This window comes from Mesoplodon bidens (assembly GCF_964165515.1).
Source record: "Mesoplodon bidens genome assembly, contig: HAP1_SCAFFOLD_96, whole genome shotgun sequence".
Classification (NCBI taxonomy): domain Eukaryota; kingdom Metazoa; phylum Chordata; class Mammalia; order Artiodactyla; family Ziphiidae; genus Mesoplodon; species Mesoplodon bidens.
The window spans coordinates 384,533-404,886 of record NW_027671845.1 but is presented as its reverse complement, the minus strand read 5'-3'; the positions used below and the strand labels follow the sequence as shown (position 1 = coordinate 404,886).

General features: G+C 43.0%; 1 protein-coding gene and 1 pseudogene across 2 annotated transcripts in view; both read right to left on the bottom strand.

Moving 5' to 3' along the window:
- LOC308610912 (centrosomal protein of 78 kDa-like) overlaps positions 1-20,354 on the bottom strand; it is a 460,151-nt pseudogene that overhangs the window by 147,379 nt on the left and 292,418 nt on the right. The window lies entirely within an intron of this gene.
- LOC308610923 (forkhead-associated domain-containing protein 1-like) overlaps positions 1-20,354 on the bottom strand; it is a gene marked incomplete at its 3' end in the record, with an annotated part of 110,605 nt that overhangs the window by 44,154 nt on the left and 46,097 nt on the right. The window contains 2 exon segments of the mRNA XM_081259906.1: positions 8,236-8,472; positions 11,562-11,671. Coding sequence (XP_081116032.1) covers positions 8,236-8,472; positions 11,562-11,671 — 347 coding nt within the window.

Here is a 20,354-nt window from a genome sequence, read left to right as displayed (position 1 = left end):
TACACTTCTGGTGGAATGCTCTGCAGGCTGTAGAATACTTAAGAAACTAAAATGTCAGTGGATGAAACTCGATTTGAGTTCAAACCGATGGAGCCTCTGGTTCATATATGCTTTGCTATAAAATATTCTTCTTCAGTTATAAGTGAAGCTCCAGGGGTAGGGGCGGCAACAGCACGATGCGTCAGTGTAATTATTTCTAGATAATATCTTTGTAAAAAAACATTTTTCCCCCAGATATCGGCAGCCACTTTAAATAATACTCAAATTGGGACCGGCTGATATTCAAAGATACGTGGAAATTATGTAATATTCTATGTCAAATATATTTCAATTATTTAAAAAAAGGTATGTGGGGAATTCCCTGGCAGTCCAGTGGTTAGGACTCTGTGCTTCCACTGCTGGAGGCCTGGGTTTGATCTCTGGTCAGGGAACTAAAATCCTGCAAGCCGCGTGGTATGGCCAAAAAAACAAAAAGGTATGTGGGAATAATTCAGCCTCATCCATGTACCTGAAAAAGACATGTCATTTTCTCAGGAAAGCTCTGAAATGGGAGAATAACTGAAAGGAATATTTCAGCAAAATTGGGTTCAGTTCAAGAAAAAGGTGCTCATTAATGTGTCAGCTACATGTCAAGGTAGCTGTTTGCACTAATAATCCCTACAGGACCTGTTACTTTCATTGCTTTTCAAAACCAGGTTTGAAGGAGAGTCATTAGTTCCTTTAAATATTAGAGCATGTATTTGTTGACTTGTTTATTCTGTCTCCCTCAGTAGAGCATAACAGGGGGAAGGATCATGTCTGTCTTGTTCTCTGCTGAATTCTCAGAGCCTGGAAGAGGGCATGGCACGGAATAGGCCCCCCAAAATATTTATTTGGATTAATGGACGGATGGATGGATGGATGAATAAAGAACAAACAAACAGCCACAGTCCTAACAGAGTTCTAGAAGGTTACTGGGCCCAACCTTTGCCTTCATGGAGCCTACAGTTTCCTGCTAGAATCTCCTAGGTTCACCATACACAATCTGTGCCCTTTCTAGAGCACCATTTCTAGGACTGAAACTGTGTACCTAGAATCGGTTACAGAGGGAAAGACAGTAAACAGAGCACAAGAGAACAAAGGCCCCCAAGCACTGACTACGGTTTTTTTTTTCTATCTCTTTTTTTTAAATGTTTATTTATTTATTTATATTTTTCTTATTAGTCACCCATTTTATACACATCAGTGTATACATGTAAATCCCAATCTCTCAATTCATCATACCACCACCCCCACCCCGCCGCTTTCCCCCCTTGGTGTCCATACGTTTGTTCTCTACATGTGTGTCTCCATTTCTGCTCTGCAAACTGGTTCATCTTTACCATTTTTCTAGGTTCCACATATATGCGTTAATATATGATATTTGTTCTTCTCTTTCTGACTTACTTCACTCTGTATGGCAGTCTCTAGATGCATCCACGTCTCTACAAATGACCCAATTTTGTTCCTTTTCATGGCTGAGTAATATTCCATTGTATATATGTACCACTTCCTCTTTAACCATTCGTCTGTCGATGGGCATTTAGGTTGCTTCCATGATCTGGCTATTGTAAATAGTACTGCAATGAACATTGGGGTGCATGTGGCTTTTTGAATTATGGTTTTCTCTGGGTATATGCCCAGTAGTGGGATTGCTGGGTCCTATGGTAATTCTATTTTTAGTTTTTTAAGGAACCTCCATACTGTTCTCCATAGTGGCTGTATCAATTTATATTCCCACCAACAGTGCAAGAGGGTCCCCTTTTCTCCACACCTTCTCCAGCATTTGTTGTTTGTAGATTTTCTGATGATGCCCATTCTAACTGGTGTGAGCTGATACCTCATTGTAGTTTTGATTTGCATTTCTCTAATAATTAATGATGTTGAGCAGCTTTTCATGTGCTTCTTGGCTAGCGGTATATCTTCTTTGGAGAAATGTCTATTTAGGTTTTCTGCCCATTTTTGGATTGGGTTGTTTGTTTTTTAATATTGAGCTGCATGAGCTCTTTATATATTTTGGAAATTAAACATTTGTCAGTTGTTTCTTTGCAAATATTTTCCCCCATTCTGAGGGTTGTCTTTTCATCTTGTTTATGGTTTCCTTTGCTGTGCAAAAGCTTTGAAGTTTCATTAGGTCCCATTTGTTTATTTTTGTATTTATTTCCATTACTCTAGGAAGTGGATCAAAAAATACCTTGCTGTGATTTATGTCAAAGAGGGTTCTTCCTATGTTTTCCTCTAAGAATTTTAGAGTGTCTGGTCTTACATTTAGGTCTCTAATCCATTTTGAGATTATTTTTGTGTATGGCGTTAGGGAGTGTTCTAATTTCATTCTTTTACATGTAGCTGTCCAGTTTTCCCAGCACCACTTATTGAAGAGACTGTCTTTTCTCCATGGTATATCTTTGCCTCCTTTGTCATAGGTAAGTTGAGCATAGGTGCGTGGGTTTATCTCTGGGCTTTCTCTCCTGTTCCATTGACCTATATTTCTGTTTTTGTGCCAGTACCATATTGTCTTCATTACTGTGGCTTTGTAGTATAGGCTGAAGTTAGGGAGTCTGATTCCTCCAGCTCCATTTTTTTCCCTCAAGACTGCTTTGGCTATTGGGGTCTTTTGTGTCTCCACACAAACTTTAAGCTTTTCGGTTCTAGTTCTCTAAAAAATGCCATTGGTAATTTGATAGGGATTGCATTGAATCTGTAGATTGCTTTGGGTAGTAGAGTCATTTTCACAATATTGATTCTTCCAATCCAAGAACATGGTATATCTCTTCATCTGTTGCTATCATCTTTAATTTCTTTCATCAGTGTCTTACAGTTTTCTGCATACAGGTCTTTGTCTCCCTAGGTAGGTTTATTCCTAGGTATTTTATTATTTTGTTGCAGTGGTACATGGGAGTGTTTCCTTAATTTCTCTTTCAGATTTTTCATCATTAGTGTATAGGAATGCAAGAGATTTCTGTGCATTCAGTTTGTGTCCTGCAACTTTACCAAGTTCATTGATTAGCTCTAGTAGATTTCTGGTGGCATCTTTAGGATTCTCTCTGTAGAGTATCCTGTCATCTGCAAACAGTGACAGTTTTACTTCTTCTTTTTCAATTTGGATTCCTTTTATTGCTTTTTCTTCACTGATTGCTGTGGCTAGGACTTCCAAAACTATGTTGAAGAATAGTAGTGAGAGTGGACATCCTTGTCTTGTTCCTGATCTTAGAGGAAATGTTTTCAGTTTTTCACCATTGAGAATGATGTTTGCTGTGGCTTTGTCATATATGGCCTTTACTATGGTGAAGTAGGTTCCCTCTATGCCCACTTTCTGGAGAGTTTTTATCATAAATCAGAGTTGAATTTTGTCAAAAGCTTTTTCTGCATCCATTGAGATGATCATATGGTTTTTCTTTTTCAATTTGTTAATATGATGTATCACATTGATTGATTTGCATACATTGAAGAATCCTTGCCTCCCTGGGGTAAATCCCACTTGGTCATGGTGTATGATCCTTTTCATGTGTTGCTGGATTCTGTTTGCTAGTATTTTGTCGAGGATTTTTGCATCTATATTCATCAGTGATATTGGTCTGTAATTTTCTGTTTTTGTAGTGTCTTTGTCTGGTTTTGGTATCAGGGTGATGGTGGCCTCAGAGAATGAGTTTGGGAGTGTTCCTTCCTCTGCAATTTTTTGGAAGAGTTTGAGAAGGATGGGTGTTAGCTCGTCTCTAAATGTTTGATAGAATTCACCTGTGAAGCCTTCTGGTCCTGGACTTCTGTTTGTTGGAAGATTTTTAATCATAGTTTCAACTTCATTAGTTGTGATTGGTCTGTTCATATTTTCTATTTCTTTCTGCTTCAGTCTTGAAAGGTTATAACTTTCTAAGAATTTGTTCATGTCTTCCAGGTTGTCCATTTTATTGGCATAGTGTTGTTTGTAGTTGTCTCTTAGGATGCTTTGTATTTCTGCGTTGTCTGTTGTAACTTCTTTTTCCTTTCTAATTTTATTGATTTGAGTCCTCTCCCTCGTTTTCTTGATGAGTCTGGATAATGGTTTATCAATTTTGTTTAACTTCTCAAAGAACCAGCTTTTAGTTTTATTGATCTTTGCTATTGTTTTCTTTGTTTCTATTTCATTTATTTCTACTCTGGTCTTTATGATTTCTTTCCTTCTGCTAACTTTGGGTTTTCTTTGTTCTTCTTTCTCTAGTTCCTTTAGGTGTAACGTTAGATTGTTTATTTGAGATTTTTCTTGTTTCTTGAGGTGGGCTTGTATAGCTATAAACTTCCCTCTTAGAACTATGGGATGCTTTTGCTGCATCCCATAGGTTTTGGATCGTTGTGTTTTCATTGTCATTTGTCTCTAGGTATTTTTTGATTTCCTCCTTGATTTCTTCAGTGATCTCTTGGTTATTTAGTAACGTACTGTTTAGCCTCCATGTGTTTGTGTTTTTTACAGGTTTTTCCCTGTAATTCATTTCTAATCTCATAGCACTGTGGTCAGAAAAGATGCTTGATATGATTTTAATTTTCTTAAATTTACTGAGGCTTGATTTGTGACCCAAGATGTGATCTATCCTGGAAAATGTTCCGTGCGCACTTGAGAAGAAAGTGCAATCTGCTGTTTTTGGATGGAATGTCCTATAAATATCAATTAAATCTATCTGGTCTATTGTGTCATTTAAAGCTTGTGTTTCCTTATTAATTTTCTCTTTGGATGATCTCTCCACTGGTGTAAGTGAGGTGTTCAAGTCCCCCACTATTATTGTGTTACTGTTGATTTCCTCTTTTAGAGCTGTTAGCGATTGCCTTATGTATTGAGGTGCTCCTATGCTGGGTGCATATATATTTATAATTGTTATATCTTCTTCTTGGATTGATCCCTTGATCATTACGTAGTGTCCTTCCTTGTCTCTTGTAACATTCTTTATTTTAAAGTGTATTTTACCTGATATGAGTATTGCTACTCCAGCTTTCCTTTGATTTCCATTTGCATGGAATATCTTTTTCCATCCCCTCACTTTCAGTCTGTATGTGTCCCTAGGTCTGAAGTGGGTCTCCTGTAGACAGCATATAGATGGGTCTTGTTTTTGTATCCATTCAGCAACCCTGTGTCTTTTGGTTGGAGCACTTAATCCATTCGCGTTTAAGGTAATTATCGATATGTGTGTTCCTATGACCATTTTCTTAATTGTTTTGGGTTTGTTTTTGTAGGTCCTTTTCTTCTCTTGTGTTTCCCACTTAGAGAAGTTCCTTTAACATTTGTTGTAGAGCTGCTTTGGTGGTGCTGAATTCTCTTTGCTTTTGCTTGTCTGTCAAGCTTTTGATTTCTCCATTGAATCTCAATGAGAACCTTGCTGGGTAGAGTAATCTTGGTTGTAGGTTCTTCCCTTTCATCACTTTAAGTATATCATGCCACTCCCTTCTGGCTTGTAGAGTTTCTGCTGAGAAATCAGCTGTTAACCTTCTGGGAGTTCCCTTGTATGTTATTTGTCATTTTTCCCTTGCTGCTGTCAATAATTTTTCTTTAATTTTTGCCAAGTTGATTACTATGTGTCTCGGTGTGTTTCTCCTTGGGTTTCTCCTGTATGGGACTCTCTCTGCTTCCTGGACTTGGGTGGCTATTTCCTTTCTGATATTAGGGAAGTTTTTGACTATAATCTCTTCAATATCTTCTCGGGTCCTTTCTCTCTCTCTTCTCCTTCTGGGACCCGTATAATGTGAACGTTGTTGTGTTTAATGTTGTCCCAGAGGTCTCTTAAGCTGTCTTCATTTCTTTTCATTCTTTTTTCTTTATTCTGTTCTGCAGCAGTGAATTCCACCATTCTGTCTTCCAGGTCACTTATCCGTTCTTTTGCCTCAGTTATTCTATTGATTCCTTCTAGTGTGTGGTTTTTTTTTTGTTGTTGTTATTGTATTGTCCATCTCTGTTTGTTTGTTCTTGAATTCTTCTAGATCTCTGTTAAACGTTTCTTGCATCTTCTCGATCTTTGCCTCCATTCTTTTTCTGAGGTCCAGGATCATCTTCACTATCATTATTCTGAATTCTTTTTCTGGAAGGTTGCCTATCTCCATTACATTTAGTTGTTTTTCTGGGGTTTTATCTTGTTCCTTCATCTGCTACATAGCCCTCTGCCTTTTCATCTTGTCTGTCTTTCTGTGAATACGGTTTTTGTTCCACAGGCTGCACGCTTGTAGTTCTTCTTGCTGCTGCTGTCTGCCCTCTGGTGGATGAGGCTATCTAAGAGGCTTGTGGAAGTTTCCTGATGGGAGGGACTGGTGGTGGGTAGAGCTGGCTGTGGCATTGGTGGGCAGAGCTCAGTAAAACTTTAATCTGCTTGTCTGCTGATGGGTGGGTCTGGGTTCCCTCCCTGTTAGTTGTTTGGCCTGAAGTGACCCAACACTGGAGCCTACCCAGGCTCTTTGGTGGAGCTAATGGCAGACTCTGGGAGGGCTCATGCCAAGGAATACTTCCCAGAACTTCTGCTGCCAGTGCCCTTGTCCCTTGGTGAGCCACAGCTGTCCCCTGCCTCTGCAGGAGACCCACCAACACTAGCAGGTAGATCTGGTTCAGTCTCCTATGGGGGTCACTGCTCCTTCCCCTGGGTCCCAATGCACACACTACTTTGTGTGTGCCCTCCAAGAGTGGAATCTCTCTTTCCCCCAGTCCTGCCAAAGTCCTGCAATCAAATCCCACTAGCCTTCAAAGTCTGAGTCTCTAGGAATTCCTCCTCCCATTGCTGGACCCCCAGGTTGGGAAGCCCGACGAGGGGCTCAGAACCTTCACTCTAGTGGGTGGACTTCTGTGGTATAAGCGTTCTCCACTTTGTGAGTCACCCACCCAGCAGTGATGGGATTTGATTTTATTGGGATTGCGCCCCTCCTACTGTCTCAGTGCGCCTTCTCCTTTGTCTTTGCATGTGGGGTATCTTTTTTGGTGAGTTCCAGTGTCTTCCTGTCGCTGATTGTTCAGCAGTTAGTTGTGATTCCAGTGTCCTCGAAAGAGGGAGTGAGAGCATGTCCTTCTACTCCGCCATGTTGAACCAAATCTGACTACGGTTTTAAGCAGAATTATGCACTGAGGCCAAAATTCATCAATGACCAATTGCTTTTTTATCAACTTTGTTGAGATATAATTTATGTACAAGATCAGTGGCCAATTTTAAAGTAGTTCTTTAAAACTTAAAAAAAATTTTTTTTTTCTTTTGGATTTAGTTTCAGGAGGAAGGAAATTGACTGGTAAATCCAGACATTCTGGGTGGAGATTTTTTGGTGAAATTCCCTATAAATGAACCAGCAGCTGCCTTCAGGGTGTGATAAAGGCCTCAGTGTTTGGAACACTGTGGGGTTCCTTCTCCCCATCTCCAGCTCTTTCTGGCTGGGTCCGGGTGGGTGTGAGAAGTGGTCACTGAAGCAACAGGAGTTGGGTGGAAATGCAAAGCGGGTGTGAAAGCATGAGGTGTACAAGGTGGCAGAGCTGAGCCCAAATCACATCACTGTCTCTCACTTGCTGTGCAAGCTGTAACAAGCTCCTGGGCATCTCTGAGCGTGCCTCAGTCTCCTCATCTGTAGAATGGCATGTGTCAGAAGACTGAGGTTTAAATAGCTAATGAGGGGACTTCCCTCATGGTGCAGTGGTTAAGAATCCCCCTGCCAATGCAGGGGACAGGAGTTTGAGCCCTGGTCCAGGAAGATCCCACATGCCGTGGAGAAACTATGCCCGTGGGCCACAACTACTGAGCCTGCACTCTAGAGTCCGCGAGCCACAGCTACTGAAGCCCTCATGCTGCAACTACTGAAGCCCACGTGCCTAGAGCCCATGGTCTGCAGCAAGAGAAGCCAATGCAATGAGAAGCCCATGCACCACAGTGAAGAGTAGACCCTGCTCACTGCAACTAGAGAAAGCCCGTGCACAGCAACGAAGACCCAATGCAGCCATAAATAAATAAATTAAATTAAATAAATAAATAAATAAATAAATAAATAAATAAGCTAATGCACCAAAAGCACCTGCACCGGGGCCTGAACATGGTAGGCACTTAATGAAATCTAATATTGTTCTTACAAGGCTAGAAATTTGCCAACCCTGCACTCCCTGGAACTGTGCTCCTCACCATGCTGTGCTGACTGCCCATTTCTAACTACCCGGGTGGTTCCCCCCAGGCTCTACCTGAGAGCTGTCACCCTGTGTTGTGACCCCAAGGCCCCGACCCACTTGTCTCTGAGCCCTACCTGGTTTTTCAAGCTCTGGATCTCTCTCTGTTGGGCATCGTCCTCTTCATGCAGAACCTGAAACTTGGGCGGGATCACCCTCTCCTTCTGCCTGGAGGTGGCTGTTTCCAACAGCTTCTGGCTCAGGTTGGCCACTTGGTTCTGCAGGCTTGCTATCACGGTGTCTTTGTATTTAGATTCAAGTTCAAAATCGGAGAGACGGCTGACTTCTTTTCCCAGCAGCAGAATTATTTCATCCTGGGTGGAGGCCAGATGGGAAATTTACTAGGTGTGGGTCTGGGTGTAAGGCTGAGCCCATTTAAAGAAAGACAGGAAAAATATGGTATCATTCTTTGGGAAGGTGAGGGCAGGCAGGGAGGGAAAAAGCAGACTTTCAAGGCTATCTCTGTCACTTGGAAAATCTCATAGAGACAAGAATTGGGTTAAAATGAGGTAACTGTATATAGACTCCTGTAATGGATGTCTATACCTCACAGGTACGGAAACTTTCCTTTCCCCGAGAATTAGACTTTCATATTAAGAACAACCATCCCACTTGGGAACTTTTGTTGCTAGAAAGTTTACTTAGAGTGTTTTCATTTATAATATTCAGCCTAGCACACTGGGGACCTAAAAAGGTAGTTAGGAAAACAACATTCTGTTTGACCACATTCTGCCTATAATGAGGGTTATTTGTTTTAACTTAAAACATTCTGAACTATTTGTTTTCCCTTTCCTCTCTTCTAATATTTCCTGCCTCTTTTGGCTATTCATGTATGAATTTTTTCCAGGTAACTCAATCTGGAAAGTAAATGAGACAGGAATACTGATTTATTTGCATGGGCTCATGTAAACTTTTGGCTGGAAAAACAAAATTGCTGGTAGACTGTACCCACAGGTATAATTCACCCTGTCCTCCATCTCTCCAGTGAAAAAGCTCTGCAGCCAAAGAATTGGTTAGGTTTTCCAAAAAAGGAAAAAATAATTCCCCCAAACTTCTCACCAGACGTTATCAATAAAATGTCAGAAAAACTGAAGAAGAAGAAGAAGAAGAAGAAGAAATTCCCCAGAGGCCTTTTCCAAAGCAGTCACGGGAGGAGGTAAACGGGCAATTTCTGGGCCAGCTCATTCCCAGGAGAGCCGTGCAGTCAGCCTCACGACCTGCTAGCTCCGTGACCTGGGGAAGGACAGGGTCTCGCTCACGAGAAAGCCTGTCTGACATTGCCAGCTGCTGCCAGGGGCCTTCCTTTGGGTCCTTGTGAAAGTTGGTGGCAAAACTTCAAGAGAGAGCATCAGACATATTCCCTACTCCTGGGCAGTTTCCCCTGTTTCACCCTGTTATGATCAGCCAGGTGCTTATTCATTTTTCATGCAACAAACATTCATCGGGCAGCAACTAAGTGCCAGGCCCCGTGCCAGTGCTGGAATATAAGAAGTTTGCAGAGGGCAGTGGACAGCTGTGGGTTCTGCTTTCCTGCTGAGGGTCCCCTTGCCCTTCTTGGAGGGAGTGTTCCTCCTTCCATTTGGTCTGGGTAGGACTGTCAGTCATGTGCCCTGCTCCTTCCTGTCCCACCTCCCCATGTGCATGTGGCCCAAGCTGGTCAATCAGAGATTTCACACATCGATTACAGAGGGAGAGGATCTTGCCTTCTTTTGGATCATGTAGGCATGTTTGCCTGAGTTTGTCTTTTCTAACACACAAAGCCAGCCTTATGAAGAAAGCCAGGCACTGAGGGAAACAGAGGGGAGAAGTTGGTAGTGGGGAGGTGTTCTGATGACATTATTCAAGCTCCTGGATCTAGCCATACCTGAAGCTAGTGGCCCTTTAAATTTTCCAATAAGATGAGCTAATCAATGCTCCCCCTCAAGCTAATTTGTTTATTGTCACTTGAAGGAGTCCTGGCAAGTCAGGGTATAAACGACTTATCAAGAGAAAGAATTATTTCTATTATAAATAGAAAAAATGATAAATGGCTTATAAAAATTTTCTATAAATAGAAAAAATTATAGTGGTTGCACTATATTTCCAAGTTAAAATTGAGGCAGGTTGAAAAATGGCTACAAATACTTTGCAGTTTTGCCATCCAGTCTATTTCCCCACCCTCTAGTCTGGGCTGGCCCCGTGACTAGCTTTAACCAACGGAATGGAGTGGAAGTGATGCTGCATGATCTCCAGGCAAGTTCTTACAGGCTGTGCAGCTTCTGCTCTGGCCCCCTGGGAACCCCGAGACCACCGTGCTGTGATGAAAAGGCACATGCACAAAGGGGCGCACCAGTCCAGGCGTCCTGGCTGAGGCCCTAGATGTGGGAAGGAGGCCAATGGAGACCGACCACCAGCCTGGCCAAGCCAGCAGCTTACTGAGGCCGCATGAGTGAGGCCAGGGGACACGAGCAAAGGAACCTTCCAGGTCAACCCATAGATTCTGGGGAATAATGAATTGCTGTTGGAAGCCGCTAAGTTTTGGGATGGCTTGTTACACAGCGATAAATACAGAATCTGAGTGTGGCTTCTCGCCTTTCTGCAACATTTTTCAGAGTCTGGTCCCAGGATGCCTGGGTTGGAACCCCCTGCCTCCTGAAGGTTTGGATTTCCGTGTCTGACAAGAACCCCAGGTAGGTCTGCTCCTCACAAACTCTGAGAATTGCTGCAGGAGCAGGCCCTGGCCCTGAAGGAAAGCGAGATATTATAGACTCCTTCTTTTAGAGTAACTTTCGAGTTGTGTCTAAGTGGGGAGAAATTGACCTGGGCCCTTCCCAGGATGGCTTGAATCCACCTGTTCTGCTCGCATCCCTGCTTTAAACCTCTCTGGTTCTTTAATGAGTCTCTCGGCCCACGCCTCCCTGACTTCAGGGCTCACGTCCTCCTGCAAGGAACGTGTTTTTGCATCACTGTTCCATCACTGAAGGTTGACCAAGTGATTACTGTGTGGGAGTTAGAAGTACCCGCTGAGAAGCTAACCAGACCTCGCTTTGAATCCTAACACTGCTCCTTGCACTGGGCAGCCTTGAACACATTACTGAACCTCTCTGAGATTCAGTTTCCTCATCTGCAAAGTGAGGGTGATGCAATCTTTTTTGAAGATGGTGAAGATTAACGAGCTAATAAATGTCAAGTGTACAGGACATGGCCCAGCACAGAGTAGGTGCTCAGTACCTTGTAGTTGTAGATGTTATTTGGGATAAAGTGAGCAGTGGCCAAACCTGGCTGAATGTCTTGGGAGGAAGAGGTGGTTTCTTGGAAGTAGGAAAAAGGGACAGTCCTTGAGACACAGAGAACAAGAGGCAGTGGCAATCTCTCCATGGTCCCTCTTGCTGCTGTAGCTCTGTGCTTCCCCAAGACCCCTCACCTTATCGTGCTGGGACAGGTCCTGGTCCACAAAAATTTCTCTGTAGGGCCCTGTCCCAGGACTTTCCTCGGCCACTGATTGTTCCGACAGTTCCGCCGCGTTGGTCCACACTAACACACAAGGTCAACAGAGAATGCAGAGGAGACAGTGAGTTTCCCCAAAGTCTTAAAAAATATTTTCAGATTAACCTTCACATTCATGAGACTTATGCACTGAAAGCATTACAGGAGGACTGGAAAGGGTAAGAGCTGCCTCATTTCTCTTCCCCAGCGTTAACTGCACTGATGCACTGTGGTGTGTCTCTTTCCAGACTTTTTTCTATGCTGCATAAGAGCTGAGGACCTTGGGCAAGTCATTTGCTCTCTCTAAGCCTTCGTTTCCACATACATAATTCAGGATCCCTGATAGTCTCTGTTATAAAGGGCTATCTGGAGATTAAATAGAATAATGATATAGAGCAGGGCTTGGCAAACTATGGCCCTGCGGCCAAATCTGGCCTTCTGCCTATGTTTGTAAATAAAGTTTTATTGCAACACAGCTACAGTGATTCATTTACATATTATTTATGGCTGCTTCCCAGCTACAAAGGCAGAGCTGAGTAGTTGCAGCAGAGACCATGTGACCCACAAGTACTACAGTATTTACTCTCTGGCTCTTTACAGGAGAAGTTTGCTGACCCCTCAAGTAGAGCATTTAGCCCTAAACATTAGCTCTGTTTGTTTTATTGCAGCCATATCTTTTCAAGAAACAAAAATGCATTTACATGATAGAGATTCTTATCCAGCTTACTTTTCAGCTAACAATATCAAAAACATCTTCCCATGTCAGTATTTGAGGCTGTACTTGGTTCTTTTCCAGGGTAGCATTGGGGTCCATTGTACAAGTGTGCCAAACGTGTTTAACTAGGATCCACTTGATGGCCATTTAAGCTTTCCTATATTTTTTCTTATTTACCCCAGTATTACAAGGCCTTTTTATATGACTTTCAGGGATTATGGCATTGTGTTTGGGGACCCCACTCTGTATCACATCAGACATCTCGCAATTCACTCACATCAACACTGAATACATTTCTTTTTATTGGTGTAGAAACGTTTGTAAAGATTTCTATAATTCTACGTGTGAGATCACTTGGGCCCAAGCAGCGTATTTTAAATTTCCAAGTGACTATGGTTTCTGGACAGTCACTGCACATTCTTATCTTCTTGTGAAGTGAGAAACTGAACAAATTGTTTTCAGTGGTGATGAAACTTTAATGAGTATTAACATTAATGATGAATGAAGCACTCACTGTCATGTTTGTGGACATTCATCATTTATTCATTTTGCTTCTGTATTTTTTATTTATGCATTTTAGAGTCAAAGATTCCTGCCCCCCAGCCAGGTCTCAAACCTCTTTGTGGACCCCAGAACCTCTAGTGGACATAGCTGATGGCCTGTGGTGCCCAGAGAATGCACAGCCTTGCGTGTTGAATGAGCAGCCCTGGCCACAGTGTTCCCTGGGGCGCGAGGAACAGAAGGGCCTGGAACTTCAGCAGCTGCCCATTTTCTCTCCCTCCACCTCCCCAACTAGGTCCATGATTAGAAAACTTTTATTTGAAGCTCACTGCCCCCATCTGACTCTCTTGGATCCTGAGCAGCAAAGTCCTAACTGACTACAGCAGCAGTGCCTGATAGAGAAATAATGGGAGCTACAGAATGCAATTTTCAATTTTCTAGTAGTCACGTGAAAAAGGTAAAAAGAAGAGAGGAATTTTTTAATGATCAATTTTATTTAACCCAATACATTAAAAAGCATCATTTCAACATGTAATCGACAAAAAATATGGAGATATTTTATATTCTTTTTCTTCGAGGCATGAAGCCTTTGAAATCTGGGGTTTATTTTACACTGATTGCGCATCTCAATTTGGAAACTGAGTTTTCAGGAGGAAGATTTCATCTGTTTTCATATTCCTCAAGAAATCGGCTCTCACTGGAGGAAGGTACTGACTGGCCTGTGTCCCCAGGGAGGGCCTCGGGGTCTGACCCTACCTGGGCCCCTGTCCAGTCTCAGCTTAGAGTTCTGGCGTCTGATGCCATCTCTAGGGGTGACTCCGGCTGCCTCTGCGACCCTGTCGTGGCTGTCTTGAGGGACGCTTCCCTGCAAGATGATGGCCGGAGGGGGGACTTCATCAAACTTACAGAACAGGCTGATCGATGGGGTCCCTTTACTGGGGAAGGTGTGTTTACTCAAAGTCTTTGTGGGGCTAGAATTTGCTCTGAGACTTGCTTTCCTTACACCCAGGCAGGGAGGTGCGGGAGCAGTTACCCCTCACCTGCCCCAAACTTCTTTACCGGCTACTGTTATTTATCAAAAAGAACCTAAGGGCCATGTATGACCAAATCGGCTTAACTCTAGATGCTGGATACTTCGGAGGTCCCAGTGGGGAGAAGCCCCAGGGAGAGTCGGGAGGGCTGGGGCGGTGGGACGGCGGATATGGGGACGCAGGCACTTTAAGAATTTTCGGGCATGAGCTGTTGGCCAAAAGCCAGGGGAGTTACTTTAATATTTTAACAACCCCCAGCTGTCCTGGTGCGCTCCAATAATCACCAGTCTGCAGGAGGGGCAGTATGTGTGTACCTTAACTGTGTCTTTAAGACATTGTAAGTTGTAAATAAAAGTTAAATAACAATCATGGTTAGGTAATAACTTAATTTTTAAATTTTAATATTTAAAATTTAAATATTAAAATTTTTAAATATATAAATTATTAAGATTGTAAAATTTAAAATTTAAATATTAAAATATTAAATATTTTAATATTTACTGAATGTTCGCTATGCACCAGGCGCTGTGCTCAGCACTTACAGGCAGGATACGATTTCGTCTTCATAACAACCCAGTGAGATAGGCATTATTATTCCCATCTCCATTTTATACGTGAGAGATATGAGGCACAGAGACGTCAAGTCACCTGCTCAAGGACACACAGCTGGTAAGTGGTAGAGTCAAGGGGTGAACCTAAGTTTGTTGGATTCAGAGCCTATGCTTTTAACCACTATGTAGTCAATGTATTGAAGTGGGAAGATGTTTATGACATATTATTGAATTTTAAAAATCAGGTAGGGAATTCCTTGGCAGTCCAGTGATTAGGATTCTGTGCTTCCACTGCAGGGGGCACAGGTTCCATCCCTGGCTGGGGAACAAAGATCCTGCAAGCTGAATGGCACGGCCAAAAAAAGAAAAAAAAACCTAACCTATGTTAGGTTCATATGATCCCATTATTGGGAAAAAAATATATATATATATATGAATCAAGATGCTATTTTAATAAGTCACTCCACATATTTTCTTTTCTCAGTATTCTTCCCCACCTCCCATGAGCTCTTGCCATTAAGATTTGGCCTTGGAGCTGACGTTTTATTGCCTTGTGGTAAAGGAAGGATGAGTATTAACTAGAACAGGGTGATTTTTCCCCCAGGCAAAATGATGTTTTGATTTTTGACAATGTCTGGAGACATTTTTGAGTACCACAGTTAGGGCGGTTGGTGGTGGTGGTGTTGCTACTGGTATCTCTGGTGGGTAGGAGTCAGGGATGCTGCTAAACATTCGACAGTGGACAGGACAGATCCTTCAACAAGGAGTTATGCGACCCACCTGTCACTGTGCCAAGATTGAGAAACCCTGACCTGATCTGCAGTAAATAAATCCTTGGCTTTGGGTTTTCAAATAGAATTTTTCAAGTCTAAAGCAAGGTGACAGTCTAACAGTAAACCAATTTAATTGGAAGAGCCCAGCTTTGCTAAGAGAGGAAAGAGCTTTCTCGGAACCCTTAAAAAGAGGTGTTTTCTGTCAAGAGACAGCATGGAGGACTGGAGCACAGAGTTTTCTCTAAAGCGTAGAGTAGAGAGGCCCAGACAGAAAGGAACTCCCCATGACACGGGAAGATGAAAGTCCTTTTCTGAGGATGGCAAGAGTGTCAGGGGAACGAGGGCAAACGTTTGGAAACATGAGACCTGGCTGAGAGGCTGAGGAGATAGAGCCCAGGTAGATGTGAGGGACTCTAAGCCATACGACTCATCCTTCATTTCTCCAGGGGGAATCCAAGTCCTTCAGAGAAGCCCCAAGTTCAGCATGGCACTGGAGAAACCGGTGATTACAGTGGAAAAATTTAAATGGCAGAGTGAAAAAAAGAAAAGAAACAGCCCATGTGCCATGTGTCCAAAGGACACATTAAAAAAAAAACCCCAAAAACCCTGTATATATGTTCATAAGACAGAACATGATGCATACAACAAAATGAATGAATCTCAGAAATACTATGCTGAGTGAAAAAAGCCTTCCACAAAGGAACATGTACTACATGGTTCTGTGTACTTGAGATTCTAGAACAGGAATATCTAATCCATGGCGGGAAAAGAATTCAGAAGAGTGGGTGCCTCTGGGGCCTGGGGCTGGGAATTGACTGGGGAGGGACATGAGGGAACTTTCTGGGGTGATGGTAATGTTCTATATCTTGATAGGAATTTGGGTTACATAGTTGTGCACGACTGGCACAACTCAGTGAGCACATTCAAGGTCTAACACCTTTCAGGGTGTGGTAGCCAGTCTCCAAGATGGCCCCACTGATTCTTGTCTCCTGGTATTCAGACCCTTGCATCATCCTCTCCAATACTGGATGGACTTTATATTAGTTAGCTGGGGCTGCCATAACAAAACACCACAGGAGGTCTTAACAAAAGAAATTCATTTTCTCACAGTTCTGGAGGCTGGAAGTCCAAGATCAAGGTGTGGGCAGGGTTAGGCCTCTCTCCTTGGCTTGCAGACGGCCACCTTCCTGCTGTGTCCTCACATGCCCTTTTCTCTGTGCACGTGCATCCCTGGCGTCTCTCTCTCTCTTCTTACAAGGACACCAGCCCTTGGATTAGGGCCCACCCAATCATCTCATTTTAACTTACTCATCTATTTCAATACACTATCTCCAAATATGGTCACATTCTGCAATATTGGGTTTGAGGCCTCAGCATATGCATTTTGGGGGAATGCAATTCAGTCCGTAACAAAGCTTCTCTATGTAACCAAGGATATTGCAGAAATGACACAGTTTGATTCCTGAGGTTAGATCCTAAAAGACATTGCAGCTTCTGCCTCACTCTCTAGGACCACTTGTCTGGAGGAGCTGGCAGCTTGAGGATGCTCAAGCAACGTATGGAGAGGTGCACTTAGTGAAGAACTGAGGCCTCTTACCAAAAGCCATGTGAGTGAACCATCCTAGAGGTGGGTCCTCCAGCCCCAGACAAGCCCCCAGAGGACCACAGCCCAGCCACCACCATTACTGCCACCTCATGGACAAGCCTGAGCAAGAATCCCCCAGCGAAGCCATTCCCAACTTCCTGACTCAGAGAAACTAGGAGATAATAAATGTTTACTGTTGTTTTAGGCCATTACATCCTGCAGTAATTTGTTATGCAACAATAAGTAGCAAATACAGGTTTGGGCACCAGGAGTGGTGGAAAATTTAACAAAAACCCTAAAATGTGGAGTGGTTTGTGATGGAACAGTGGCCAGAAGCTGGAGGACTTTGGCCAAGAGTCTTTGAGAAAGCCTGAATAGTCTTAGTAGAAGCCCGATGGCCTTTGAGGAGGCAGTGAGGGAAGGGTTTCAGAAAAGTGAGGAAAATGTTACTGGGGTTAAGAGATCCTTGTCAGGTGGTGGCAGAAGGTTTCCTAACACGTTGCCTGTGGTCATGAGGAAGGCAGAAAATGTTTGTGATGAGGCTGAGTGGTCAAGCTAAAGAGAGTCCCAGACAGAGTCTTGGAAGGTGCTGCCTGGTTACTTCTTGCTACTTATAGTGAAATGTGAGGGGGAGAGACAGTTAAAGGAAGGGCTGTTAAATCAGGGCAATGCTCTGGGCTTGAAAATTCCCTGCCTCTCCAGGTGGCAAATGAAATATAAGAAACAGGTTCTGGGCAAAAATCAAATCAAGGGCACTCTCAAGAAAACACAGTCCAGAGAAGAAGCTAAGGGTGTGGTTGTAAAATCCTTTGTTAAGAATACAGATCCAGGGCAGTGTCCAAGAGAACCCTTCGGTCAAAGAACTGGGCTTCTAAGAAGCTTCTGTCCTTTGTCAGTCTTTGCAGAAGCCCATGGTGGAAGGGCTTGTGACAAAAAAGTCTGTGGGCGTGGTTTTTGCCTGATAGGATGAACCCCAATAAGAAGCACTGCCAACTCAGACTGACAGAGACCCACAAAAGTCAAAGAAGCGTCTGGACCCCCAAGCTTCTACAGGCAGGAAGCAGGCTATAAAACTATGCAGCCACATCCAGGGGACACCTTTCATAGGAAAGGGAGGACGACTCAGAAGGCAGAACTCACGGACCAGGGGCAGAGCCAAGAGCCCTGGAAAGTCATTTCTGGGCAAGAGTTGGACTGAAGCCCAGTCAAGGAACTGCCGATATTTTCCCAGCTGGACTTCAGAACTGCTTTGGGCCAGGGACTCCTGTGTGTTTCCTGTTTTTCTTCTTTTGGAACAAGAGGAGTGTATGTAGCAGTGATGCTATGTCTGTCCCACCAATATGTGCTGGGTGTGTGAGGGACAGACCCTTTGTTCAGAGGTCTTCAGATTTCTGGAAGTAGTACTTGATGAGCTGAACGTAACGTACTACACCCATGAGCCCCATCTGTACCTGGACTTGATTTAGACGAGATTCTGGAATTTGAGCCGATGCTGTTACTGGGGTGAGATTTTGGGGGGCCTCGGGAGAGAGGAGGAGGAGTGTGATTCATTGAGGACCCGAGGGCAGGCTGTGGTAGCCGGCCTCCAAGATGACTGCTGATAATCCCCGCCTCCTGGTCTTCAGGCCCGTGTGTAGTCTTCTCCCACACTGGAGGGTGACGCCCTGGGTAACCATCAGGATATTGCAACAATGACAGAGCATGACTTCTGAGGCTTAGTCACAAGAGATGTTGCCATTTCCATCTTGTCCTCCAGGATCACTTGCTCAGGAGGAGCAGCTGCCGTGTCATGAGAACGCTTGAGCCACTCTCTGGGGAGGCCCATGTGGTGAGGAACCGGGGCCTCCTGCTGACACCCATGTGAGCAGCCGTGTTCGAAGTGGATCCTCTGGCCCAGGTCAAGCCTTCAGATGACTGCAGCCTTACGAGGGACCCTGAGCCACAGCCGTCCTGCTAAGCTGCTGCCAAATTCCTGACCCCACAGAAACCGTATAGATGATAACACATGTTTGATTTTGCTTTAGGCTGCTACGTTTGGGGAGAATTCGTTATGCAATCATGATAACTAATACACATTCTGTGTTCATTTTACATGAAGGAGACAAAAAATGTTGAGTTCTAGTTAATGGTATATGTGCTAAAACATTTAGGGGGAGGACTACAGATGTGTGCTATTTATTTTGAAATGCATCCAAAAAATAAGATGGATTAATGCAGGACAAGAAGGATGGGTAGACAGAAATGTAATAAAGAGTACAGCAAAGTGTTAGCGGTAGAATTAGGAGGAGAGCTGTCTCTATAAAATTCTTTTTGCTTTGCTGTATGCTTGAAAGTTTTCACATTAAAATGCTGGGGGGAAAATGCAAGAAACAGTTAACAAGGACCTAGAAGAACTAAAGATGAATCAAGCATCGATTAAAAACACAATACATGAAATAAAAAATACTCTAGATGGGATCAATAGCAGAATAACTGAGGCAGAAGAACGGATAAGTGAGGTGGAAGATAAAATAGTGGAAATAACTGATGCAGAGCAAAATAAAGAAAAAAGAATGAAAAGAACAGAGGACAGTCTCAGAGACCTCTGGGACAACATTAAACGCACCAACATTCGAATTATAGGGGTTCCAGAAGAAGAAGAGAAAAAGAAAGGGACTGAGAAAATATTTGAAGAGATTATAGTTGAAAACTTCCCTAATATGGGAAAGGATATAGTTAATCAAGTCCAGGAAGCACAGAGAGTCCCATACAGAATAAATCCAAGGAGAAATACGCCAAGACACATATTAATCAAACTGTCAAAAATTAAACACAAAGAAATTATATTAAAAGCAGCAAGGCAAAAACAACAAATAACACACAAGGGAATCCCCATCAGGATAACAGCTGATCTATCAGCAGAAACTCTACAAGCCAGAAGGGAGTGGGAGGACATAATTAAAGTGATGAAGGAGAAAAACCTGCAACCAAGATTACTCTACCCAGCAAGGATCTCATTCAGATTTGATGGAGAAATTAAAACCTTTACAGACAAGCAAAAGCTGAGAGAGTTCAGCACCACCAAACCAGCTTTACAACAAATGCTAAAGGAACTTCTCTAGGCAAGAAACACAACAGAAGGAAAAGACCTACAATAACGAACCCAAAACAATTAAGAAAATGGGAATAGGAACATACATATCGATAATTACCTTAAATGTAAATGGACTAAATGCTCCCACCAAAAGACACAGATTGGCTGAATGGATACAAAAACAAGACCCATATATATGCTGTCTACAAGAGACCCACTTCAGACCTAGAGACACATACAGACTGAAAGTAAGGGGATGGAAAAAGATATTCCATGCAAATGGAAACCAAAAGAAAGCTGGAGTAGCAATTCTCATATCAGACAAAATAGACTTTAAAATAAAGACTACTAGAAGAGACAAAGAAGGACACTACACAATGATCAAGGGATCGATCCAAGAAGAAGATATAACAATTGTAAATATTTATGCACCAAACATAGGAGCACCTCAATACATAAGGCAAATACTAACAGCCATAAAAGGAGAAATCGACAGTAACAC